The sequence below is a fragment of the Anguilla anguilla genome, chromosome 6 (genome assembly GCF_013347855.1).
Source record: "Anguilla anguilla isolate fAngAng1 chromosome 6, fAngAng1.pri, whole genome shotgun sequence".
Lineage (NCBI taxonomy): Eukaryota > Metazoa > Chordata > Actinopteri > Anguilliformes > Anguillidae > Anguilla > Anguilla anguilla.
In genome coordinates, this window is record NC_049206.1 from 12608550 (window position 1) to 12636370 (window position 27821).

At 43.3% G+C, this 27821-nt stretch overlaps 1 protein-coding gene across 1 annotated transcript; it reads left to right on the forward strand.

Moving 5' to 3' along the window:
• Nucleotides 1-351: 351 nt before the first annotated feature.
• Nucleotides 352-27374, forward strand: slc25a36a (solute carrier family 25 member 36a). Its single transcript, XM_035424023.1, has 7 exons — nucleotides 352-820; nucleotides 7951-8112; nucleotides 12608-12685; nucleotides 14939-15039; nucleotides 21374-21440; nucleotides 22372-22670; nucleotides 23049-27374. The coding sequence occupies exons 1-7, from the start codon at nucleotides 780-782 to the stop codon at nucleotides 23240-23242; spliced, it is 942 nt and encodes a 313-aa protein (XP_035279914.1). The 5' UTR covers nucleotides 352-779; the 3' UTR covers nucleotides 23243-27374.
• The last annotated feature ends 447 nt before the right edge of the window (nucleotides 27375-27821 follow it).

The window sequence follows — 27821 nt, forward strand, 5'->3', positions numbered from 1 at the left end:
ATATTACAGTACAGAGCAATGGGGACATACATATCACCGGTCTGACCTTCAAGCTCATGTTTCAATATTTATGATATAAAACAGATGTTTATTTTTGATCCATGAAGCCAGTTCGAACCGCATTTTAGAGTTATTCTCATGGCAGGCAGTATCTGTGATTACAGGATAGAACGCAGAAGGTAACGGAGCAACCCACTCAACTAGGACTCCTTGATTATTGCTAAACGTTGTCTCATTCAGAGCTTTATCATGTGAAAGATGCGTGATCAGGCGGGGACAACGTGACGTATTTCGTGTCGATGGCCAATAGGCGCTTCTGTTTTGGCGCTCGTGATTCGACGGTAAACACATTGACCTGTCTCTGCTGCTACGTAGTCAGTTGAAGCGAGCCAGAGGACCGAAGGTTCTGGGTTATAAGAGCTGATAACGTTGACAACAGTTCATTCGCTTTAAAGTGAGTGAATAAGCTCTAGACATTTTTTGGTTCGCCAGTGGGGGATTTTATCGAGGTGGAGAAGGAGAAGAATAAAAAATCGCTTGCTCGGTAGCACGACGAGTATTGGACACAGTAGCTAGCTAGCTAGCAAGCTAACGTTAGCTACAGTAGCTAGCTAGCTAGCTACCTACATACGTTTGAACTAACGTTAGCAAGCTTACTGCTTGCTACTGACCTCGCAAGCAGCTGACTAGGTAACTAACAATTAGCCAGCTACATAGTGAAGAACATCTCGACATCACCAGCCTGCTACCTTGTGTGCGGGTTCCGAGAATGATAAAGAATGAGTCAAAGAGACACCCTGGTTCATCTGTTTGCTGGAGGGTGAGTATGTCATTTGGTTAACGTTAATTAATTTCGCATTTATTGTCATATCTGGTGTAAATGCATACATAAAACTATAAACTTGAATAATTTCCAGAATAAATTATATAGCTAGTTAACATTATGTGTAAGCTGACTGTTATCCTGGGGCCTGTTCAAAAATAGATATCGAGCTTCTGGCTACGTTCAGTTCTGACGTCCATGTTCCCTTTTCTAATAAGTGGGAGCGTACTGCTAGCGACCTAGCGAATTCGTTAGTGTAATATAGGTTGCTGGACTATATATTGTGGACCTCTACAATCTGGTAGCTCGTTAACTAGTTAAATTAATGCATATCATTTTGACAATGCCTGGGTGTTTCTGAAACCCTTAAGTACTACGGCATAGCATATGTAGCTACCTACAAACACCGGCTGCCTAAGACCTGCGTTTCCAATGTCAAACAACAGGGCATCATGTGGTTGACTTGCAAGCTAATGATAACTAGACCTCTCAAAGGAGCGCTCCCGTGGGTGCCAGATTTAACTAGCTAACGGTAATTTGGGTAATCCTTGCTTTTACATAGCCAAGTTACAGGAAAATCGCGGTAGGTGTGTCGTTAATTTTAATGTTAGGGACATTAAGCCGCTAGACTGTATAACCGCCTAGACGACATCAAATTTGTGCAGAAGATAAATAATATAACGTTACTAGTATAGCTAGCTAAGTAACACTAGCTAGTCGACGAACCAGATGTTTGTTAACTAGCTAACGTTAGATATTTGAAGGTTGTTCAATGAATGACCACATCGTGAATGAGCTACATCTCGACATACCGGGTTAGCCTCTATCATTCAGCAAATCGGCCAATTGGGTTAGCTATTGGGTTAGCTTACTGGAGATGCAAACAGCAGCACAGATAGTTAGCCTCACAGACACGGAAACTCGTGGGGATTTTGGTGAACAATTTGCCGTAATAGGGAGTTAACTTACCAGTCAAAATAATGTATGTCGTTGTCTAATTAGCTGGGAACGTGAGCTATTTCGTTTTGCAAGTACAGTGTAAAGTTGGCAAGTTAGCTAGGCCCTCTCTCGTTGGTCTAGCCTCGGTATATCCAAGATTATGCCGCGGTTCTGTTGCCAGTGTCGGGGATGTCTTCCAAGTGGATTTAGCTAACTAGCTAGTTCGCTTTGCGAGATTATCAAAAGCAGGTCAGAGCTCTTGCATGCATATCTTGAATGATATCAGTAGACCAACTGTAATGAATGAAATGATCTTCGTGATTACCCAGTTCGCTGGATTTTGTTCGACCGCAAATGAAGGTGTGTCCATGAACTCTTAGTATTGAAATGGAAACAGGTAGTTGGAACAAAAAAGGTGCACTGAAGTTCAACGTGCCATCGCTCTTGCCCTCATTCAGGTCTGAAGTATAGCTAACACATAACGTTATGGTTCACGCAATTCCTCAGTCTGTACCCCGTCTCTTTACATTATGAAACGTGTAAGACTTTACAAAAAGACATAGCACTTAATCATTTTTATCAACCAATAAGACTCTTTCAGGGATTTCATGGGAATTAAGGAATGGGACTGCAGTTTAGTGGCTTTTGCATCACAAGGCCTACATCCTGTTGCAGCAACAATATAAATTATAAATATAAATTACGTTTCAGTTTAATTAACATGATTGATTCTTGGCTTCAAAAAATTCTGCACATATATATATATACTAGAACAAAGAGCCCTTTGGGTGTTGCAACCTTCTTCCTTGACCGTCCCCTGACCCCTGAGACTTTTGCCCCTGTACCCCAGCCCTCTCCATTGCTTTCACCCGCAGCCTCCCCTGATTCCCCTTGACCCTGTGGCCCCACCCCTTAAAAATATCCTGTGCAAAGGGCAGACCTCCAAGCAGTATTAATGGTGAATTTGGAAGGGATGTGACGAAAAGTGCATGGCACATATCCGAAAAAGCACACACATACACACAACTGTAATATTATAGTGCAGTAATAATAATATTGTATATTTACATGTGCCCCCCCCCCTCAAGATTGTGCAGATGAGGTGAACAATAGAAATATATATTGCATTACATGTAAGTTAAAGAGTAAAACAAGAAACCGAAAGGAAAACTGTCCATACAAAACTTTAGGGCTTGCCAACTCACTCATTTTTTTTGTCCCTGACCTTTGTTGATGGTAACTGAGAAAGCCAGCCTGACAGGGAACTGTCGCCTGACAAAGGTGAAGGGAAGCTCATCATTTCTGTCATGGTGAGGAGTCAGACGGGGGCCGCACAGGCTGCGTTGCAATGAGTGGCATCACTATGGTGAGAGAACGTGCACTTCGTTCTTCGAGCCGCTCTGACCGCAATAACTATGAAACGACCTGACGATTCACGGAGACCGTGTGCGCCGTCCGCACCGTGTAGACTGCGCCGACCGCAAGAAGTATGAAACACGAATGCTGAGCTAGCTAGCTAGGTACTTTATTAGCATGCTAACGCCAAACGGCGAATCAGCAGTGTACTTAAGAATTCTTAACTGACTTTTCTGGAGATTCGCTACCTTTCGCCAGTCTCTTGCGTTTGGCTGGAGATTTGCCACCTCGCGCCAGTCTCTTGCGTTTGGCATCACAACTTGCTCTCCAGCGTTTTCAGTTCCATCTCTGGTGTGTGGTGTAACTGTTCCCGTTGGTACGGTGGAAAATAGTTCCGGGTGACAGTAGTTCCGGATTCCAAAATGGTGGGACACACAAACACACACACAGACATACAAACTGCTCTCCAATTATAGTAGTAGGATATATATATAAATATACATACATACACATTGGTGCATATATAGTTTAAATCTTTACCTGCACAAATGATTTTACAAAAAGGGCATCTTGGCATGCAGTAATTGCATGATTATTTCATACGATGCACGTTGTGGTAAATGAATTACGCCCTCGCGAGTAGCACATGTTCTTCAGAAGGGCCATTCATGCTGGAATGCTGACTGGCTGCTGTGTTGGGCTCTGCAGTTTGTGCCCCCTAAAACTTCCCAGCCAAACGCAAGATCCAGTGCAAAAGCCAAAATATGCCTGGGACGTGCAGGGCATGGAGATTTTTTAAATGCATCTATGGCTTATTCCAGGCAGTTATGATAAGGTGAAAAGAAGATGTGGAGTGGCATTACTCTGTTTAATTAGATTTGATTTGTACAGTGATTTTACAGACACTGTCACAGAGATGCTTTCCAGAGTGAATTGGGAGTTTAAATTAAAAAAATAAAATAAAAATAAAAAATTCACCTGTGGGAAGAAAAAAACTTTTCCTGGTTGGAAAAAAAATCCCCCCCACTTATAAAGGGGTAACCCATGCTCTGCTGGCGAGCCTGGTGTCAGTAGTGAAAGGTAATCTAAATGGTAATATACATGTAATGGGGAATACATTCCAGCAAATAAATACAGTAGTGCCGAATAAAGCTTGAAGTATTAGCTGGTAGAATAGAAAGTATAACTATAGCAAGTAAGAATACATTTTCAGCAGGACTTAAAAAAAAAAAAAAAAAAAAAAAAAGAGAAATAGGTCTACTTTCAGGACTTGAGTCATTTGCTAAACCATAAGTATGAGGGAACCTTGGACAAAGTGCTGATTGTTAGGCTTATGCAACCAGTCATGTAACCCCAATAAGCTACAGAGCTGCAAGGTAGCAGTGGCTGCTCTCACAAAATGATCATTAGTCTACCTTACACATAATCAATTAGCATACAATACACATCTTATTAGAGCTTAACTCAATCCGTGTCCACTGTTGAGGCAAGAGAAATTGTTCAGTTGGACATAGCAGCTGCACAGTGTGTCAGTCACTGACCTTTGCAGGACTTACTAAATGCCAGCAGAATGCTTGGCAACGGAAATGAAATTAGAAGAGAACAACGGAGGTTGACGCTAGCTGCAACTGAGTATCACACCGTCCCGCTTTGTCTGAGCGAGAGAGCGCCGGTCGGGTTGTGGTGCGGTCGTTGGCCTTTTTTTATTTCTCTCCGAGGCTCACAAACCCTTTCCAGGGAAGGCAACATAAAACTGTTACCCTTACCTGTCACACAGTCTCTGAACTATCCGTGCATTCGTCATCGTACACTTTTTCTGCATAGTTTTTGCATGTGATTATTTCCTTAGGCAGATGTCCACAAAAAAACGTTATATTAATGGTGACCTTATTTAAGATGGTGATATTAGTTTTACATTTTTATAGCCCAGCTGTATCTGTTAGGGCTTGTTTCATTAAGTATTAGTTGCATCATTTTTGGCAAGGATTTGAGAGTACGGCTAGTCAGCTTTTGCTGTTTTTTGTGCCAAAACATAATTGATTGTAATACATTCTTATGCAACAAACATGGTTGCCTCTATTTTCAGCCTTTGCCAGTTTTAATAGGCAGTCAATATGAACCGGGTGAAATACCTTACAGCTTTGGGTGTTGCTAAGAATGTCAGAATTACCCGATGAAGTATATCTGCCTCTATGTATGTTGGATTTTGAGTGCGTTTCCATGTCTCAGTAAATTGTTATAATGTTGTAACCTGCAGTGGAAAACACACTTGTATTTCTCAAGGGGACTTCTAATGGCCAAAAATTTTCAGAACGCTGTTTTCCGATATTTTTAATTTTTATTTTTTGCATTTCTGAAGACAGCACACCAGTGCCAGTCACATAATTTGTGAAAACAACTCCCCCCCCCCCCCCCCCCCCAAATTATGAAAATTTCAAAGGGAACACACATAAAATGAAATGTCATGTTAACTTTGCGGTTGAGAAATGTTTTTACTGCAACATCCCTTTTAAGTGAATCCAGATTAGGACCTGCACACTCTGCAAGTTGTAGGGACTGGTTAGGCAGACGATGCAAAGTAAGCTGCCGTTTGGTTTAATTTGTATCAGATAAATGTTAACATAACAACATCTCTCTCGTTCTCTCTCCTCTCTCCCTTTCTTTTGCAGGGCATTTCTGAGTGTGCTATGTAAACTAGGATATGCTTTTATTTGTTGCACCATCCAGCACTATGAAGAAATCTTTAAAGTAATAGCTTGCTCCCTGAATTGTTTCCAAGTTTTTGATAACTGTATAAGTTAGTTTTTTTTTGGAATGTTTATCGTGTCAATCCACATTTCTCCTGTTTACATTTGAAAACTATGTGCTGTGTTTAAGTCAACATGTTTTTTATTTTTTTTTGCCAAAACCTTTTAGCTGAAGGCCTAACGTCTTCACAGATGTCCAGATATGTTCAGTTAATAGGGTTGCACGCCACTGTGATATAGAGTAGTCTTGGCAAATCGTTGCATTTCTTTTGGCCATTTCAAAAGTCGGAAAGGATGGATTTGCAAAAAGTTTATAATTTTCAGCCAATTATTTATTTTTGCATCATAATAGATTAAAAAAAAAGAGTGAAATAGAGATCAACTTGTCAAACCGGAATTCCCTTATCCTGTATTTTCCTGCAGGTTTGGGGTGATTTAACGCTTCGTGGGTTGTGAGGCGATGCAGTGAGTCTTAAGCCACTGAGACGTCAAAACAGTTAGTGCATTTTTCAGCATGGGAGGAGGCCAGAGGGGGACAAAAAAGAGAGGATGTGTCAGACGAACAGGAGCCAGCGTGTGCGCAAGAAGAGTGTGCAAGCGTAAGGGGAGAGGGACTGAGAGACTGCAGTTGTCAGAAGACAGCGAGTTAGTGTGTGCGAGTGTCCAAAGGAACGGGTGACTCCTTCACTTGATAGTCTCAGCTTGGGAAAGTGTTGAGAGAGCCTATAGCGTTAGGCCGAGCGTTAGGTAGGGTGGAGGTAGAGCGCTCTGTCGGCAGTCTACGCAGTGCTGGGCTGCGCAGGAACCCACATGCCATTTTGAATCTAGGACAAAGGTCACGTCTGGTGTTATGCGGGGCGCCCCTGCAAACGGCTGTGTATAAATAACCCTACGGAAAGAGAGCTGCAAGTCATCGCTTTCAACACTAGATCTGCACGTGTGTGCACTGCACGCCGCAGAGGAGAGGTTAGCACGTCAGTTACCTGGGTTTTAAAAATCACAGTGGGGAAAATTTTGTAAAACCGGAAGGCACTGGAGAGAAGTTTCTCTGTGTGTAAAAGGGGTGTGGCTTTCTCAGCCAGAGATTTCTCAGCCCCTTCGGTCGTTGTTATGGCTAAGGGGTTTCATTCTTCTTCTCAGGAAGTTGTGCGCACATACTGGGCCATCTTAAATCTTGTTCTTAAACCCAGCCTGCCCCCCCCAGCAATTAATTTTATAATGACGCAAAAGCAATAGACGAATAGGCGCAGGGGAAATACAATTTCTGTTTGCCCCCCCCCCACGTCTTCCTGATATTGAAGTGCAGGAGAATGTTTGGTAATGCTGCCCTGAAGACCACTGGTTATCAGTCTTGCAGTTGCCATGCACTGTTCCCATGGAGTTTAACTGCTAAGTTCAAACAGTGGTTCAGACTGTAGACATTTTAAAAACTTGCTTGTAAATTGCCCTGAGGGCCTGCAGGATTGCATCATCTTTTCATTCACTTTCCTGTACTTACTGTATCCTCTAATTCCCTTTCCCACAGTTATTACTCATATTTCAAGTAAAAGCAAACATCTGTGATGTAGTTTGTTGGTTATATGTTTGGAGTTTATGAAAATGTTTTTTCTTTCTCGTCCTCCAATTATTCTCTTACTCTCCTATTCTCAAGAAACCAAAGGCCAATATTTTTGAAGTCTTGGGGATACAGGAAGAGGGGTCCTTTCATTGCGTACAGGCACTTACGTAGGCCAGCTGCAAGCTTTGCAGCCAGGTTTGTCCGGGAAGGGCAAAAGGGGCAAACACACTGGCTTATTTTGAACTCTGTCATTTGAATGGCCAGAGGAGGCCACAGCTGGCAGGGGGCCTGCACGAGAAGCCTTTTCCATTATTAGGAACTTGGACAGAACATAATTTGTGAGGGCAGCATAGAGAACCAAATGCTCTGGGTTCCGGACTATCCTGGTTGTCAGCACGGAGTCCGTATTGAGCTGCACTTTGACATTGGGGATCATGTCATAGACATGGCAGCCATGCGTGTGTGTGTGTGTGTGTGTGTGTGTGTGTGACATCTCGCCCATGGGATTTACGCTCTCCCTCTTTCAGATGTGGGGGCACAGTGGGTGCCATTCTAACCTGCCCGCTGGAGGTGGTGAAGACGAGGCTGCAGTCGTCCTCCGTTACTCTGTACATCTCTGAGGTGCAGCTCAGCACAGTCAATGGAGCCAGCGTTGCTCGAGTGTCCCCCGGCCCCCTGCACTGTCTCAAGTAAGTGCCCTGTACCACCACACATCTGCTGAAGACACTCTCCACTGGACGCTTGGATGTTCTGGGTTCTGTGTACCACTGTACGCCATAAAATAGGGAGTACCATTATCACTGTACTTCTCAGTAAAGCGGGTGTGTATGTGTGTATATATACATATTAGGGATGCAAATTTAGAGAGATTCTTTTAATAGGTCATCAGCGCCCATTAAAATGGAGTGTAGCACAGTGGGTAAGGAACTGGGCTTGTAACCGAAAGGTCGCAGGTTCGATTCCCGGGGAGGACACTTCCGTTGTACCCTTGAGCAAGGTACTTAACCGAAATTGCTTCAGTATATATCCAGCTGTATAAATGGATACAATGTAAAATGCTATGTAAAAGTTGTGTAAGTCGCTCTGGATAAGAGAGTCTGCTAAATGCCTGTAATGTAATGTAATAATAATTAACCGGTGAGCTTAAAAGCTACTATATGATCTACAAAAAGAATGACTCCCAATAGGCCTACCAATTAAAAAGTTGTATATATCAGAGGTTATAAGACATGCTCAAAATTATTAAAACCGGATTTGCATTGTTTAAGGCCATAACAGCAAGACACAAAATTGTACAAACACAGATTCACAGACTGCTAAATCTGCAGGGACCACTGATACTTTTATTACAGGCTGGCTGAAGTGCTACTGCAATGGTGACAAAAGATATTGCTTATTAATGCTGCATATTAATGCTTAATTTTGTAATTAACAAGTAAATAAAAAAATTGACAACACTTCCAAGCGCTAGTGCGGTCTTACAAAAGAACACATCGGTTCAATAGCGTAAATTGTATTCTGTAATGAAAGTGAATTTAATACCGAAGCATTTTTGTTTAGGAATATGAGCATGCCTGTGTTGTGGGGTCTGTCTAGTGCGCAGGCTGCTGAACATGAGACCAGCAGCTGAGAAGAGGTGCTCAGATGGCACCGATGTTTGAAGAATGGGCGAATAACGTTTTGCAAACGCTGGCACTCGTTAGCGAACTGTGGCTCGTCAATTTTCCACCAGTCGAGGGTATTTTTTTTGTCTAACTACGGGGAAATGTCTCTCTAATGTAAAATCTAACGTTAGGTTATTCATTGAAATGGTTTTTTGAAATTTAACAGATTGAACCAATATGATTAATTGATCAACTTTCTTATTATCGATTAATCAGTTAACTGTTGATTAATCAATTAACTGTTAATATACCTAATACATATTTATACACAAACACACAATCAAAACTGAGTGTGATATATTCCTCACTGACTCCCAGAAACACCTGTGACTTCAGTGCATATGAAATCATGTGGGTTGTGCATGTTCAAAGAAGCGTGTGTGCATGTTCAAGAAACACAGCGGACAGGGTGATGTGGAATATTTTAGTGATTATACTGATGGCAGAACCTCTCCTGCACTGCACAAGTCCCTGGTGGGGAAGATAAAACACTGATAGCTGCCGCTCTGTTTTCTGACCCTGCGTGCCGCGAAGCTGAACCCTTGACACGTTGAAGAGTTCGTCTCGGGGAATTATCAGTGCTCCGCATACATTCCCAGTGCAGGCTGGGAATTCTCCTGCTCTTGGGTGTTAAGTCTGTCCCCCTGCAGCTCTTTGAGAGCAGGAGGGAATTCTGCACAGTTTTGGTTTAACTTTCATTTCTCCTTTCTCGTGCCCTTTGTTTTTGTTTTGTCTTCACTTTTTAAAAATTCAGTGGAAGTTACTTGTGGTGACGATTTCTTTTACTGAAATTCCCTATCTCTTTGACGGACCACATTGCGGAAAGCCTCGTGTTAGGGCCCAGTAGTGGTGATTTTTTTCGAAAATGTATTTTCATAGGCAGGAAGTGATGCCTGTTAGACCTGCTGCCCCATCTAGCCATTGCTCTTCTTTTTCTTTCCCCTTTCTTGTTGCTAAGAGAAACAAACGCTACTAATCTGCTGACCGGTTCTGTTGCCTGCAGTCGTTTCTGTCCTGTCGGCCACATCAGAAATCTCTTGGAATTTTCAACGTCTACAGGATCAGAGCTGAAGAAGACTGTACGTTGTTTTGGTGACAGTAAGATCTTGGTGTGCAGGGACAGTGTCCATAATGTGCTACATGCTACACGCCCACCACTCTGTCCCTGAAATGCACTTCATAAGCCACTGTCTACATTTCTAATGCCAACCTTGTTGGACTGCACTCTTTAAAAAGTTGTGGAGGAATTATATTTAAAAATAAACAAATAAATAAATAGGGGCATCTAGGTATGTTCCCTTGAATTCTGCCCAAAATGGCCTCATTCCTTGTATATTGAATTGGAGCTTGAAGTTAGTGTTGGATTCTCTGAAAATTGGTCTTGAATATTTGAAAATCAGTCACAACATTGTTTGTTTGGTTGGTATGGGTGGACGCACCAAGAGCAGGCCAAACAAGAATAATTTACTCAAGCTATTTTCTCGGCTATCTACGAGGATTGCTGTGCTACACTGATGATACAGAGACAGGATTCTCTATGTCTATCCCACTATGTCTGTCAAAAAGGCCCCAAAAAAGGACATGCTGTGGTGAAATCTGATCCAAAGCTTGCTTGCCCGCTTTCTAGCATTGTTCTCTGCAGTAGTGTCAGTCTACTGCAGTGAAGGTGGAGTTAAACAAACAGCTCATTTCGCGAAGTTCCCGGCGGGTAGGTGAAGGCCTTAACGTAACTGGGTCAGTCAGTCAGCACTTTAAGTAGGCCACAAACCTGGTCTCCTTTTGATCCCCATTCTGCATGAGCTTTTTTTTTCTTTTTTCTTTCCTCGTCATTTTCTTCTGACATGTCTCGGTCTCACCTGGTTGCGCCAGTAATGGGCGCGGCGCAGCTGAAAGTAATCAGGCCGTTGCCCGTTTACGGCTCGGCGGCGTCTGCTGTTCGCCCTCTGCGCTCGCGCATTTCTCTGTGTAGCGGGAGGCCTGCCATCCCACAGTTGCGCTCTTCTTGGAAACACTTTTCCCCCGGTCGGGTTGCTCAACTTCTCAGCCTTTCTATTTAGCCGACAATGTTGACGTTCACCGTGCAGTTTGCTCCGACTGCGGAGAGCTGAGAACCACCGGCAAATAACGGCAGAAATACTTGGAAAGCCTGCCACCCGACTGGCGTGTTTACAGTCTCACGCTGAAGTATTTCTCCCCCGCCTCTGCTAGCCACCGCCCTTTCTGTGCCTCGCCCAACTGATCCGGCTCGAAGCGGTTCTGATTCCCAGCCCCCGAGCTTTTTTAGGACAGGCAGAAGTGGGTCAGGGACTCGTGCAGCCCAGGTTGTGCAGGCATGTTTGCAGTAAGGCCTGCGGCTGTAACTTCCAGCCACGCTCCCTGATCGTGCTTGGATATGGGACATGCTGTCCTCTTGGCCGAGATGCTCACATGCATCGGTAAAGTAAACACTGAGCGGACGATATGAAAGCTGGCGGCTGCGCTAGCCACCCAGATAATGGGGGTAAGGTGTCCACTCTCCAGCCGCTAGTGCTTATTGCAGCGTCCCGGTTATCGTTCATTAATGGAGACTTGATTTGAGCAAGTATGCACTTAGGCTAAAATTAGTTTTTTCTTTCTGAAATCACCTCGACAGCTACATTTTCAGCGACATGACATTGTGTTGCCATTTTCCTATTATTTAGGATTTATTGTATGCTCATTATTGTACATGCTGTCTCTGGGCCAGCCAGCTCCAGATGAAAATTCAGGTAATGAGGTGTCTAGAGCATTGACATATGAGCCTTTTACTGGCAGGATCGTGTTGCTGTACCCAGCTATCTGTTGTTAGAACAACAACAACAACAACAACAACAACAAAACAAAAACTAAGTGCTGTTTTTAGAGGCACATTGACAAAGCTCACTAAAAGGTTGGTGAGATGTGAACCATGTGAACCCAGTTGTGGCAGTTTTTATAGTTGGCTGGCTAATGGTTTACTTCAGTGCTGGTTTGTGGCAGATTTATTGCGACAGATTCTATGTCAACAGATTCACCTTAGCTGCTGCTCACGTTTTATTGTATTTCGGGCTCTTACCGCTGCATTTTTGTGCTTCAAGGAAACCAGCAGCCCCAGGGTAGAGAATGCGTTTCCAGTTCAGGAAGGGAGACGGTGAATGCTACTAATAAGTGGTTCTGTCAGCTAGATTGTAAACTCTGCAGTGGCAGGAAACGCAAAATATGCCATGTCATGCTCCGGACCACGAAATGTCTAATTTGCATTTATTGCTCTAGAAATGACTCAAAATTGTGATGCAATGCGTTAATTACCAGTAATTTTTCTGGAAAATAACTGTCCACACTTTGTGTGCTTTCTGGCATTGCAAAGAAGGTCAACAGAGCCCGGTCCTGCTCACCGTGAAGGAGGCTTTCTGTACCTGCACACCTTTACGAGACGGCGAGGGCCGTGAATGACCCAGAACACCCTTCGGAAAGGTCAGCTCAGTGCAGTGAGCTAACTGCCGCATTCTCTCTCTCTCTACAGGTTAATACTGGAAAAAGAAGGCCCTCGTTCTCTGTTCAGAGGGCTGGGCCCTAATCTGGTGGGTGTGGCTCCGTCCAGGTATGAACCTTTTTATTTACTATGTTTATCCTTTACAACTTGTCAAGTGATTGTCAAGGAGACAGATTGAAGAATATGAGGAAATGCCAAGGTAGAAGGGTGAGAAATTTGCTTTTGTTTACAATCTGATTCTCCACAAGCAGCCTTGGACTCTGTCCTACACTCTATTTTATTGTTTTGATTACAGTAAGACATTTCCAGATATTTCAGGAGTGTTCACTTTTCCTGTCTGAGATGTAGGGTCCTCACTAGTACAGTTCTATGTCTGAAATGTAGGGTCCTTACTAGTACAGTTCTATGTCTGAAATGTAGGGTCCTCACTAGTACAGTTCTATGTCTGAAATGTAGGGTCCTTACTAGTACAGTTCTGTATCTGAAATGTAGGGTCCTTACTAGTACAGTTCTGTGTCTGAGGTGTTGGGTCCTCACTAGTACAGTTCTGCGTCTGAAATGTAGGGTCTTCACTAGTACAGTTCTGTGTCTGAAATGTAGGGTCCTAACTAGTACAGTTCTATGTCTGAAATGTAGGGTCCTCACTAGTACAGTTCTGTATCTGAAATGTACGGTCCTCACTAGTACAGTTCTGTGTCTGAAATGTACGGTCCTCACTAGTACAGTTCTGCGTCTGAAATGTAGGGTCCTCACTAGTACAGTTCTGTGTCTGAAATGTAGGGTCCTCACTAGTACAGTTCTGTGTCTGAAATGTAGGGTCCTCACTAGTACAGTTCTGTGTCTGAGGTGTTGGGTCCTCACTAGTACAGTTCTGTGTCTGAGATTTAGGGCCCTCACTTGTGTAGCTCATTGGCTTAGATGTAGGCCAGCTGTGGGTATAGCTCTTTTTTATAGTTGCAGTGACCACTGAGCTTCTGTTTATTTCTGCATGTGTCTTGTCAGCTGCTGCATTGGATGAGCATGATCTCATTGCGTGTAGCTGCGTGTTCACTGCCTGCTGTAAGCTGCAGCGGGCGTACGCGTGTGTGTGTGGGCGGGTGAGTGTGCGTGTGGGCGGGGCTTTTCCTGAGCTCCCAGCTGGAGCGCATCTCTCGTGACGCCGCAGCTGTTATGTAAAATGCGCCCTCCGCGCGTCGGTCTGATGCGCCCCCAGGGGTCCGCTTTAATCCTCCGCAGCGCCGCGGCCGCGGAGGCGAACACCGCTCCCTCGTCTCAGACTACCCGTGTCCAGCCGACACGATTCCCTGCTCCGGTCTCCCTTCCTCGGATCGGTCGCTTTCGCCCGCGTGCCCGACTTCAGGAGCTTTGATTCGTCAGCGTATTAGCTGCGCGCGCGCGCGCGTGCCGGTTATGTAACTCCGGAGGGGGGTGGAGAAGGGGAGAATAAATCGGGCGAGTGGAAATTTTTAGCGGGGCCGGATTGTTTGATGTGTGCCGGACCTGCCCTGCAAATTGCCGAGCGGGGAGATTAATGGGCGCTAATGGCGAGCGGGTTAATTCCCGCCTGGTGGCTCCGGGTGCGAGAGAGAGCAGGTGTTAGCGCAGATCCGTCCCAGGTGAATGACACCTGTGCGTTCCGCTCGCTGGCCTAATGGGCCCTCGGTCGCGCTGATGTCAGTTAGCGGAGTCGCGTCCAGCGGCAGTTCAAACAACAGGCCTGCGTTTTGGCCCTAATTTCACCTGCACTCAGCAAAAGCCGAATCCCCGTTCCTCGATGTTTACCTGCTGCATCAACGCACTTCAAAGTTAATGAAGGGACAGTAAATGAGTGACTTTCTGGACCTGCTTTCCCCCAGCATTCTGTTAGCTTTCTGGGCCTTTTGCAGCCCTTAATGCAGTGTTCTCTGCTCTAGAATGCTGACTCAAATTTACAAAGCTAATGAGTTCATCAGCAAACGGGTGATGGCTCTGTTATGATGCCACAAAATGAACTCAACCAAAGGCTGTAATATTGTGCCTATTTTGCGCTTTTTTTTCTTTCATTTTTTCTTGCTTGTTTTTGCACTTGACGTACGCTGCTCATGAACCAAGATACAGTTTTAACGTTCAAAAGAACGGTAATAAAATTGTCTTTTGGTTACGGAACAGCTTAAAAAGGGACAAACAAAAAAAAAAATGAATAGAAAAGGTTCAAAATTCACATAATAATAATAAAGATCCATCCATCAGTTAGGGTAACCGTTCCATTTGTAAAAATTATGCGTCTGTATTGTCGTAGCCCTGTAACTGGAATTTAAGGTGTTGATAAGAGTTTTTCTGCTTCAGTCTCAATTCACCTGCTTTTCCTCCTCTTGTCCACAGAGCGATATATTTTGCGGCGTACTCCACTGCTAAAGAAAAGCTGAACAGCATATTCGAACCCGACTCCACGCAGGTGCACATGGTCTCCGCCGGGCTGGCAGGTGAGGGTCGCCCCACACGCCGTCTGCTCGACAGGCGCTTGCCAGTTTGGTTAGAACGGGTTTTTAAATGGATTAAAAAAAATTTTATTTTGTATTTGACCAACATCAAACATCCTTTCTCGGTGGAAATTGGCAACTGTGTGTAGCTAAATGCAACAGTTACTTCAATCTCAGAATAACATTCTGAATACTGGTTAAGTGTGCAGTATTTCTTAACACACGATAGTCTTCTGGTTACCGTGATAACTAGTCTGCAGAAAGCACCTGATAATATAAAGGTGTGACTGTAAAAAAAAAAAATACATAATGGCTTTTTTGAAAATATTTTTGAAAACATTTATTTTGGCCCATAGTTTTCTGATTTCCACGTGTGGGGGGAGGGGTGGGGTGTCATGGATTATTTAGGTTTTGATTGTTGTTTTGTGTTCAGTTTGGAGCACTTCCTGGCTCTCAGCATGGACAGTGTCTACAGCAGCGACAGCCATTTTGTCAGAGAGCACAACCGTAAACTTTCAGGATCTGACCCACTCAAACCACCTAACCCACACCCTGTGGTTTGCTTCCTAAATGTTCCCCTGAACAGGTGGCTGTACATTGCTCTTCTTAATATCCACAACCATTTATTATGCTTTGTTACATAGTAGTGAATGAAAAGACAAAGAACTCCATATGAAGTTCAGAACATATGTCTCAGAGTTGCCTCTGTAGTGAGGGTTGTATTATGGTCCGAAATAGAAAAACGAAGTAATAATAATTAAACCCAAAAAGGTGGGACCTTAGAGTCGGCATGTGTGTCGAAGATTTGCTGCCTTAACCTGCTAGCTCTTTGTCCGAATATAGTACTGAGCAGCTAGGCAGTAGTTTTAAACACATTCAGCAAAAAAGGAATTAATGAAAATACTAAATTAAAGCAAAACCAGAAAGCAGAACTAGGAAAATAAGTTCCTAAGAGTTTTGGTTGTGCTTTCCTCTTTTGGGGGGGCCAGGTTGGTTAGGTTGGGGGAGGGGGGGGGGGGTTGTAGCCTGTTTGACAAAATTGAACCCGCTGGGCAGTCTTACCTCTCATGCTGCTTGTACTGTATTTGTTCAAGCCTGTAGCCGCTAATGCTAAAGGTCCTCACGCCTGCTGCTAGAGGACATGGGCGGGGCGGGGCGGGGGGGGGGGGGTCCACGCCGGGTGGGCAATTTGGGGTGGCTCACATTTCTTCTCCCAGTATAGTGAGGATGATGATGATGATGATTATGTCGTCATGATTGTGACTGACGAGGCCGTTGGCTCGCAGCTCTCTGTCCCCTAACCTCTTGTGATTGCGCAGTTTTGACGCTGGCCCCAACCAGCCTGTCGCCCTGGTAAAGGTAAACAATTATACACACGATTTTATTTATTTACTTAATTTATTTACTTTAAAAATCTGCAATGGCAAATGCTAACCTTGTCATTTTCAAAATTTGTCCTGGTTCAGACTTTCATTTGCTGCTTGTTTTGTTTTGCAAATCGGACACGTGTATATAGTGCAACATCTACACATTATGTTTCATTCTATATCCCTACATGTCTGTTTAAAGGTATTTCTATATCTGTCTATCATACATTTACATTTTAGACATGATAAATGTAGAAAGGGGATATATTTTTCATTTATTGGATTATAGACAGGCAGGTCAAATCAGTTGGTTGGGTCCGAACTGATAAGAGTGGACTCCTGGTCACTGAAACTAAACTTTGTGGGAAATGAGAAGTTCAAAGAAAAAATACACGGCAACAATCCAAGCTTGCCTTGTGTTAGATTAAGTTTTTAGCAAACTATGATATAGTAGAACACATTTTCAATAGATCAAGAAATTGGTTGCAAGAAAAACTAGCATACACAGTGGGTCCCTGGAAACCACTGGTTTCACAGACTACTTGCAATCTTTTTATGCAGCTGGATATATACAAGCAATTCAGTACCTTGCTCAAAGGTACACCTTAGAATTGAACCTACTGTACAACCTTGGAGTTACACCCTAGTTCCATAAACATGCTACACTGCTGCCCTATAGTTGTAAAATGGTTATAAAATATTCTTGGGAGTTCTAGATAAGTCGCATACACTTTGAGGAATTATTTTAATCCAGGAAAAGCAACAAATGAATGCGCTAGGAGCCCTCCTCAGTACGCACACCATTCTCTTCTCAAACCTTCTTTATGATTAACTACTCGCATGCTCCAATTCACAATTCAGCTGGAAGGAGATCAAAGTACTGCATGAACTATTTACTGACCAATAAGTGAAACGGACATTTAAAGCTTTTCTTTTTTTCTTTCCCTCTCCTCGCACCTCCGTCTCTCTCTCTCTCAGGCCAATTCAGCATGACTGATATTTATGTTACCAAAGCATGTACATAGAAAAAGGTATAGTTAAGTAACGAAGTAATGTACTAATAAAACGGGTGTACTGTTTAATCGGTCTAGGGTGAGCAGTACCTCTCTCTGAATGTTTCTGCCTGTCTCTCCCTCTCTCTGAGCATGAGTACACGCCCAGGCTCTTAATTGAAAGCGGGGTACTCACTCTTGGCTGGAGGCCTACTGAAGTGCAGTGCACTCTGTGCAACAACTTGCAACAAGCCGCGGCCAACTTTCCTTCTGAAAAGCGGAAATCTTAGCGAGGCCAAACCAAGGCTTTTAAAGCACGACGTAGAAACGCTTGCGGCTCTGACATCGAAACGGGCTCTTTTCTAAATGGGAGTTAGGAGGGAGGGATTGCTTCAAGAGAGAGAGGGTACAAGTATCATGTGTTCCAGGAATAACTACAGTATGTGTGTGAAAGGTCACAGGGGCGCACAAACAAATACACGCAAGCTACTCGTTTTTTTGCTTTCATGTCAGTATGTGTGAACCAGCTTTCAGGTTCACCGTTGACTGCGGTGACAAGGTTAGCATTTACACAGTTTTTTTTTCTCCTCCTGCACTGCTTTAGCATTCTTTTACCTTGATAATTTATACCTCTGTATGAAGACATGTTCCTCTCTCCCCTCCCCCGTTACGCTGTTGGGCCAATGACAACAGCGGCTCTGTTTCGTAAGGCAGGTATTCAGCCCGAACGACTTGGCTTTTCATTCTGTTTACAGTTTTACAAATTTGTGGAGACAAAACGTTTTTTTTTTTTTTACTTTGTTGTTTTGTTTTTTGATAGAGCATAAAGGGCAAAGGTCACGCTCGTCACCCACCCACCTCCAAAAAAAATAAAATAAAATAATAAAGTTGTAAAAATAATTGGTTTTGTGGGGTGATGTGGGTGGGGAGGGTGGAGAGCGGGGAGGGGGCTGAGGGTCAGGGGGTGACCCTTGTATCTGTGGTACAGAAAAGCCTGTGTCTATTTTAGGCCTGTACTCTACTGTAGCTCTCACCTGCGTGATTGAGTGCGTGAGAGATCCTTCCATCTCAGTCTCCACACCTGCAGGTCTCTAGCTGCAGCGGTAAGGAGTAGCTGTGAGTGAGTACTCTCCGCGTACACTCGCTCTCTCTCTCCCTCTCTCGTACGATCCATCCTTCACACACCATCATCTTCCTCACGCAGGCGTGCCATCTTCTCTTTTTCCGCGCCTGTCCTCTGCACTGTAGTCCTCTGTGTAGACTCATGCCATAGGTAGATGTCTCTGATTCGCTGTTAGAGCATTCCCGTTACCCGTTTAGCTAGTTTGCGCCCAGTAGAGGTTATGCGTTCATTTTAAGTGGTCTTTTTTTCCCTCCTTCATTTTGTTTACTTTTGTTTGGCAATCTTATATATGCCCATTTGATATTAGCTGTTGTAGGCACATGTGATGAGAAAATAAATAAACTCTTAATATCTTTAAGACTGAAGCCTCCCTCAATGCGGAGTCTCACAGATATTGATTTCATGTGCATGTACTTCATATACAGTGCAGTCTATAAGTATTTGGTTTTTTTTGGCTCTGTGCAGATTTGATTTGAAATTAAACAAAGAATATGATTTTAAAGTGTCAGCTTTAATTTAAGGGTAATTATATCAATATCCGGTGATCCATGTAGGATTTACAGCCCTTTTTATACATAGTCCACCATTTTAGGGGACCAAAAGTAATTGGACAAAGTAACATCATTTTGCAAATCCTTTCCATTCAATGACTGCCTGAAGTCTGTGACCCATAGACATCCCCACACATTGGGTATCTTGCCTGGTGATGCTCTGCCAGGCCTGTACTGAAGCCACCTTCAGTTTCTGTTTGTGTCAGGGGATTTTTGGTTGAGTCTTGTCTTCCTGCAAGTCAACACACATGTTCAGTTGGATTCAGATTGACTTGTTGACTTGGCCAGTTGAGGAAATTCCACTTTTTGGCCCTGAAAAACTCCCTGGTTGCTTTTTGGGGTCATTGTCCTGCTGCAAAGTGAGCTGCTGTCCAATGGATTTTAAGGCACTTGGTTGGATCTGAGCAGATAAGATGTTTCTGCACACTTCAGAATTAGTCCTACTGCTGGCATCATCAATGAAGACAAGCCAGTTCCAGTGACAGCCATACATGCCCACTACTTCCACCATGTTTCATAGATGAGGTGGTATGCTTTGGATCATCAGCTTTGGATCATCAGCAGTTCCTTTCTTTCTCTACACTTTCCTCTTTCCATCACTTTGGTAGAGGTTAATACTCATCTCATCTGTCCATATGATTTTTTTTCCAGAACTGTACAGTTTTTAAATGTCCTTTTTTAGCAAATTTACCTGACCATTCTTGAGGCTTTACTAGTGGTTCGCATCTTGTGGTGAATCCTCTGTGGTTATGCTGGTGCAGTCTCTTTATTTAAGCCTTTGACTCATCTATGCCTACATCCTGGAGAGTGTTCCTGATTTATTTGACAGTTGAAATTTTTTTATTTTTTTCTCCACAACTGAAAGTATTCTTTGTTCATCCACTGCAGTGGTCTTCCGTAGTCTACCAGATTGTTTGCTATTTCTGAGCTCAACAAGTGTGTTTTTTCGTCTTAAAAATGTACAAAATGGTTCATTTTTATACACCAAATGTTTTTGCGATGTCTCAGATCAATCTATTCAGATTTTTCTGTCTCAAGGTGGCCTACTTTACTAGCATTGACACTTATTTGATCCTCATGTTAAGAGACAACCGCAACACACTCCAAAAGAAATGCCACACCTTGATCCAACTCTAGACCTTTTGGTAGCTTTCTTGTGCATGAACTAATGATGCAATGACACATCTGGCCAAGAAACAGCTGAGCAGCCAATTACCAAATTAGTTCTGGTCTTCTAAAATGGGGGGACTATGTATAGGAAAGTGCTTCAATTCCTGGTTCACCTGCTATGGATGTAAATAACAGTAAAAAGACTTATTCCATTGAGTAATTATCCTTGTGGTATATACTGCACTTTGTCTTCATATTCATTGTTTCATTTCAAATCCAATGTGCTGGAGTACAGAGCCAAAACAACAAAAATTGTGTAACTGTCCAAATACTTGGAGACTGCACTGTATGTGAACATTCTGCCAACATTTCCACATATTTGTTTATTTTTCAGTTTACAGTGCCCAGGAAAATGGGCAAATGGGACAAATATTTGCAGTTGCTATTATTCAGTGGTGACCATTTTGTAAAAATATCCAGTCCTTGAATGACAGCTGTACTAGTTTTGTATCCCCTTCCATTTGAACCAGATAAAACGGTCCAAAGAAAAGTGCAGTGGGAGTTTGTAAATGCGCATTATTTGTAAACACCACTGTGATCATGTGACCGTATCATATTTTACACTGTAGTAATGGACTGTGCTGTCAACCCCTGGGAGTTTTTCTCTGATTGGTTTAGGCTGCAGTGCCTCAACCCTATCTAAAAAAGACACTGTTCCCTCAGTATGTGTTTGTTATATTAATGTTTAAGGGATTTTTTATGTTGGTAATTCCAGTGGTATTTTAAAGGAATATGCTGAAGTCTGAATTTTAAGCTGTGTTTGTGGCTGTGGTTTTTATTGTGGTTAAATGTCCCTTTAGAAAAAAGAAGAGAAAAAGCCATTATCTGATTACTTAATACATACTGAATGATATTGTGACGGGAAGTATAACGATACAATGCCTACAGGGTCACGTTTGTTGTTGTTCGCTGGATTCCTACATACCTGTAATAACGGAGGCTATCGTATGAATGTGTTCTGATTAAACTGGTCATAAACACAGCTTAAGGAAGCCAACAGAGATTATCGAAATACATTTTTAGACATTGGAACATAATGTTAGCAAGTAGTGTTAGCTTGTTTATATGCGTAGGTGTGCCAAATCTTTTAAATGAAGTCACTTCCTGTCTGAGCCCTTCCTTTTCATCTTCCAGGGTTTACTGCTATCACAGCCACCAATCCCATCTGGTTGATAAAGACACGGCTGCAGCTGGATGCCAGGTAAAAAGAGTCGTGTTTCACCATAGTGCTTCTGTTCTGTACAGTGCTTAGTGTCTTCCTCTAAATCCAAACATTTCAGTGTCTGCTGTGTTTTCTTTTCTACAAGGCTGTAAAAAAACAAGCACACCATCTCATCAGGGCAGTCCTCAAGGCGTTTCAGTCCAGTGAGACATGCCTTATCCAGCTTTTTTCCGGAAAACTTGCAATTCAAAAATTTGAGAGGGAATTTGGGAGTTGGAATTTAAAGGCATAAATACACAATACATGCACAAAGCTAGACTATGTAAAGGTGCAACAAAAATATAATAGATAAAAAAATCAAAGTAATAATGAATTGATGTGTTTGTGAATTTGCGTGCTTATGGTACATTTTGCCTTGCTTCCAAGCAGGCTGGAGCAGGCTGAAACCTGCTGGTGCTGTGCTAGCAGTCGCTAACGTAGGTCCATTCCATCACCACTAAGCTAAAGCTAGCTAACCTGTAACTTTGCTGCATATAGCAGTGAAGTGGGAGATTTTGGTATCTGATATGTCAGAAAGATGAGCATTCAAGCATACGTGTGACTGCCTGACTGGTATGAATGCAGCTATTGCTATATTGAAACAGACATGATTCCAACAGTCAATACGATGCTATAAAGCTACTGACATAGCTAGGCTGGGTTGAGAGCAGAGGTGGAGACTTTTTTGATCGTGAACACAGGGGTGACTCAAGGAAATAAATCCTGCATAGTATGCCTTTAACCATGGGTGGTGCCATCAGTGTCTGTGGACATACTCTATATTTTCCAGACCTTTGGAACGGTCTATATTTCATTAAACTAATGTTTCAGGTGCTCTGCTCCTCTTGTTAAATTCTAGTTCAGGGCTCTGGCTACCAGCGCTGGGAAATGCTGTGTTTTTATTGTTTTTAAACTGTTTCTTTTTTTCCAGGAACCGGGGGGAGAGGCGCATGAATGCGTTCGAGTGCATCCGGCGCGTGTACCAGTCCGACGGGCTCCGGGGGTTCTACAGGGGCATGTCGGCCTCTTACGCCGGCATCTCAGAGACTGTCATTCATTTCGTCATCTACGAAAGCATCAAGCGAAAACTGATGGAGACCAAGGCCGCAGCCAACATGGCCGCCATGGACGAGGAGGAGGAGTCAGTGAAGGACGCTTCGGACTTTGTGGGTCTAATGCTGGCCGCGGCCACGTCCAAGACGTGCGCCACCTCCATCGCCTACCCGCACGGTGAGTCTGGGGGTCTGTCAGCAGGGGGATGCCGCAGGGGGAGCACTGTTGCAGCATTGGGGCTTAAGGTTCAACTGTACTTCAACTGAAATCTGCACTAGGACTTAGAAATGTGGACCTCAGCGATTGTAGCCTTGGCTGGCCCTGATGAGTCCAAATTTAGAAGTGAAACACAAGTCTAATCTTGTAGGTTTAACTTGCACTACAAAATCCAGTTAAGTCGGACTTAATTTAAAGTCTTGACATGTACACTGGTCTGCAATCAAGGAATTAATTTGACCACAGTGTGTGCTTGATCAGCTGAAATAATGATTTCTAGCGAATGTCGCGAAGCACAATTGTCTCATTTCCTTCTCTCTTTTACTTTCGCTCTCGCAGAAGTCATACGCACAAGGCTAAGAGAGGAGGGGACCAAGTACCGGTCTTTCTTCCAGACACTATCTATGGTTATCAAGGAGGAGGGCTACCGTGCCCTGTACCGCGGTCTGACCACTCACCTGGTGCGGCAGATCCCCAACACGGCAATCATGATGTCCACCTACGAGCTGGTCGTCTACCTGCTGAATGGCTAGCCCTACCCTCCCCTGCCCAGAGAGAGAGGGACCCGCCCAGGACATCCCATCAGAGACCAAAAGTAACAGAGGACCAGGGAGACCACCCTACCCCCACACAACCTGATGCGCCACAGAAATAGTTGCATAGAGACAGAAAATATTGTTGTGGGGTGGGGTGGACAGGCTTGCAATTGTGGACTCCATTAAACAGGAAGTCAAAACGGGGGGTAAACAAAAATATGGCCAAAAGTGTACATTTTGCGTACAGTTGACACATTAAAACCAAGACCTGTCTCCCTTTCCCTCTCTCTCTCTCTCTCTCTCCCCCGTCTTTCTCTCCCCCCTCCTCCTTCAACTCTGTCTATCTTCCTGTGTCCCTGCCTTCTGTCCTTCTCTCCTAAAAAAAGAAAAAAAAGCTGCTTTAGGATGAGTTTGAAAAGAATATCAGAGAGGGGAATGCTTGAAAAAGGAGTTTCGTTCATGGTAACCCAAGTAATGAACCAATATGTTACAGATTTCCGGCATTATATATGCAAAGTGGTTTCTGTAATAACCCCCTTTCAAATTTAATAGAGGCATTTCATGTTCTGCCTTTCTGTGGGCAAACCTTTTGGACCATATTGAAGTGTAGTTTTGGTATGGAGTCTGTGATGTGTGTATGAGGCAGTTGGTAGTTTTAGATTTGGGGTCTATGGGAAAGGCACGGGGTGACATTTTTCTAGAAATTTATGTTATGTCCCTCCCATTTGAAATCCTGAAACCAAGGATATTTATGACGTAAGACAGAGGAAAGGAAGTTCTCACATGCACTGATTCAGGAAAAACAGTCATTTTAAGTCCAAGCATTCCCCACTACTTCCAGTGCTCAGTGCCTTTTACGGAGGGTCAGAGCACAATGAGACCGGTCAACTTGCGGTTGATCTTTGGTCAGTTACTACATGCTACACGTGGTTCAGCCATGGAGATTGTGGATTTGCTCTTGCCTTTTGAGGAGTTTAGTTTTGCTTGTTTTGCGGTTTATCTGGTTGGGAGCTTCCCTAATGTCTTGGCACATTAATATGGCCATTTTTTGTGTGAAGGACTGAGGGTAGTGTCCTGCATGGCGATGCCTCATTATAAAACATTGTTAACAGGTTTTCTGAAATGTATCTGCTGTGTGCAAGAACATCGCTACTTGAAACTCGTGTATGAAAATTCTCTCATTAAGACCTTTGAGGCACTTTTTTGACTAAAGTTGGTATGCAGCTCATTGTCAGATTGGTATATGTTGCATCAGGTGGATGGGCATGAGAAAACAGGCATAGAGCATTCCCCTTGTACTCCACCTGTTAATTTACAGCACATGTTTTAAATAACTACTGATCCCTTTTTGTTCCCAAAATTTGGAAAAAAAGAGACGTCCATTAGATGTCTTGTTTTCCTGGAGGTATGGTATATCGCCCTCTGGTGGACCGGAGGTGCCTCAAAACTGAATTTCCACTGCATCTGTGGCCAGAGATCTGACAGGAGAACTTGCCTTTCTGCACTACAGTACTTGAACAGATACCAGTGTGACAGACGTGAGAATTTCAGTAATGGCTGCATATCAACCTTTTTGTGAAATGAAAACATACAGTACAAAAAATGTAAATGATTATTACGCTAAAAAGAACTATATATTTTTTGTTTAAGCTTCTAGGAATAACAATAGGCGTGCTGTTAAAATGGAAATGTGAGACCCGTCAGAATGGGAGGGGCTGTGGGCGGCCCCCGACAACTCCACCCACACCGTGGCTTCAGAGTGACTCCTTATGCACTTTTGTGGCCCCTTGGCTTGTGATAAACGTTTTATTTTATCTGTTATGTATTATTAAGAAAAGTGTTATAAGCAAGACTACGTCTTGGCAAATCCATTGGATATCCATTGAAGATATTGTACAGTTGAGTGTACAGACTAGTGAAGGATATTCTTATATGTGTGTATATATGTGTAATATATATGTATACATATACAATATCCAGTGTTTATTGCTTAGGTCCATACATTATTATGCAGTAGTTTGCAGTTACTAAGTATTTTTTGTTTTCAAAGATGTATCTGAAACTGGTGCAAAATGGTGTGAGACTGTAATGCATTGTTTTTTTTCTTCTTTTTTTGTTATTGATTTAGCAACATGCACCTCAAATCCATACCAGGTGCTGAACATTGTGGTCCTTCATATTTTTATTTATTTTCTCAATTTTTTTTAATGGCATCCTGTGAAAATTCAGTGTTTCATCTCCCCTTCAGTTTGTTTACCTTCATACCCATCTCCATGGAAACACCCCCAGCTCCCAGTGCAGTGTGTGTTGGTGTTGTCCCCCCCCACCCCCACCCCTCCTGCCATTGAACAGACACGCCAGTGTGCGAAGCCTTGTGATTACACCCGTGGACGTCGACACCACAGTGAAAATGGCAAACGATCAGACGAAGGTGGAGTAACGCCTTAAAGGTCCAGCAGCATGGCAGATAAGAGTGTTTAGGAGGATACGACACCAGTCTGAGACCTGTTCGGCAGGGCATTGTTTCATTGTGTGTTTGCGTCAGCCTTTCGTGCTTATTCTGGGCCACGCCTCCTGGCTTGTGTGTCATGTGACCTTGGGGTCGGCCTTTTCCTTGACCCTCCCTGGGACCTGAGACTGGAGTTCACTAATTCCAGAATTCCAGCTGTAGAACCCCCCACCCCACCCAAGTTCCAGAACTAACTTTAATATAATGGAGGTCAAAATATTTTAATTCTGAATTGTTTTAATCAGGCAAGGTACTGGTAATTATTTTATTTTGATGGCTATATCAACTGGGGTCTAAGCACTTAACTTGGGTTGCAGCGAGTGGCGTCTGTCAGCCGTGGTCATCAGACATCCAGTGAGCTTGTTCAAAGGTCTTACTGTGGTAGGAGCTGTAAGTGCTTCCTCTGTATAAGAGGACCAGGCCCCTGAAATCCAGGACTAAATCTCTTCTCTACATTCTTGATTCATCAACTCCTCACTTACTGCATGTTTGCAACAAACATATTGGGTGCATTTTCACAAAAGATATTTCTTACAAAAGGCATCATTCTGGAATTGTTCACTGAATAGATTCATGAACCCGGTTAGAATTCACTTAATATTCCCTGCTGTTTTTTTATTATAAACGTTTAAATAATGTTTCTGTGTCACAAGACACAGAATGCTCATGTTCCGTTATCCAGTGTTGTCTGCACATGCACAGTAAAGGATCTGGCAGGATTGTGAACATCTTTTCCAGCATACAATTGTTATTGTTCTGGTGGAATTCATGTGAAGTCATTGGCCCAGTTATTAAAGTCATGTCACTTAGTGACTCCATAGTTATAGACACTACATTACTTATTAACCCTCGTTTTTCAGTATACATTTTCACACATTATCCATGAATGCATCTTCACAGCAGTTTAGGTTGTGTTTTACACAAAGTTTCAATTGCTGGTACCCACTTGGGGGGCTAACCTTGAAACCTTGTAATTGCCCAGTTCCCCAACCAGATTAGTGCAGAGGACTAGTATTGATACTTCTAGTGTTAAACTTGCTGGTAATGTACCAACGCACAGCGCAGTGTTAAACTTTCTGGTAATGTACCAACACACAGCGCAGTTCAGACTCCACCCTGGACACTGTCGCTGCGTAAGCCTGGGAGCTAGTCTCTGAGGTGGTCCCAGCGTTACCTGACTGAAATCACTTGTTTCCTCATGCCATGCTCTCACTAGGGAAGGTAAAAATAGGTCGAACAGTGATATAAACCATAAAATACTACCATACAGCACATCAGCATTTTCAACAAGGAGACTCCCAGATTATTTCCCACATATCATTTTACCCCCCCACACCCCCCCCCGATTTTGCATTTTACCAATACGGAGACCTGGTACTGACACAGAATGTGGTGATGCACTGTTTCCATTAATGCTATGCTAGCAAAGCTGATTAGCCTGTTTCACAGTAATGATTTTACAGTTGAAAATGTTATTTTCCTCAATTGCTTTTCTCTTGTTCTTTATTTTTGTTTTAATTTGTTTTTAGCCTGATGAATATGCGGTCAATTCAGAGCCGCCTATGCATTATCAAACCTCCTTTTGTACAAAAGTCAATAAAAATAAAGTTGCAAACTCCACTGGTGTACTCGTAATGCTTTGTAATACTGTGTGGCAATGGCTGCGCCCCAATCCAAATGAAAACGCTCCCTTCCGTCCGCCCCCGCCTCCACCGTCCACCGTCCACCGTCCACCCCCCCCCCCCCCCCCAAAAAAAAAAAGTTTCTATGGTTGGCCGTTAGGACGTGTTTTATGCGTTTGATATCAATTTATATAAACGCGTATCTTATTGATTACAAGCGGTATGTTAGAATTTTACACATAAAGCTACTGGCAAAAGACAGGCTCAAGACTTTAATGTTATCAAAGCTCATAAACGCGTTTTGATATTAGTGGGATGATCTTGAGCATGGATACTCAAATTTGGACTTCGAATCCAAAACCAACCGTGGTTTTCTTTTCCCCCAGGTAATTACCAGAACATTTAGCGCTACTGATTGGCCACATGTATTCACACCTGACTCCCA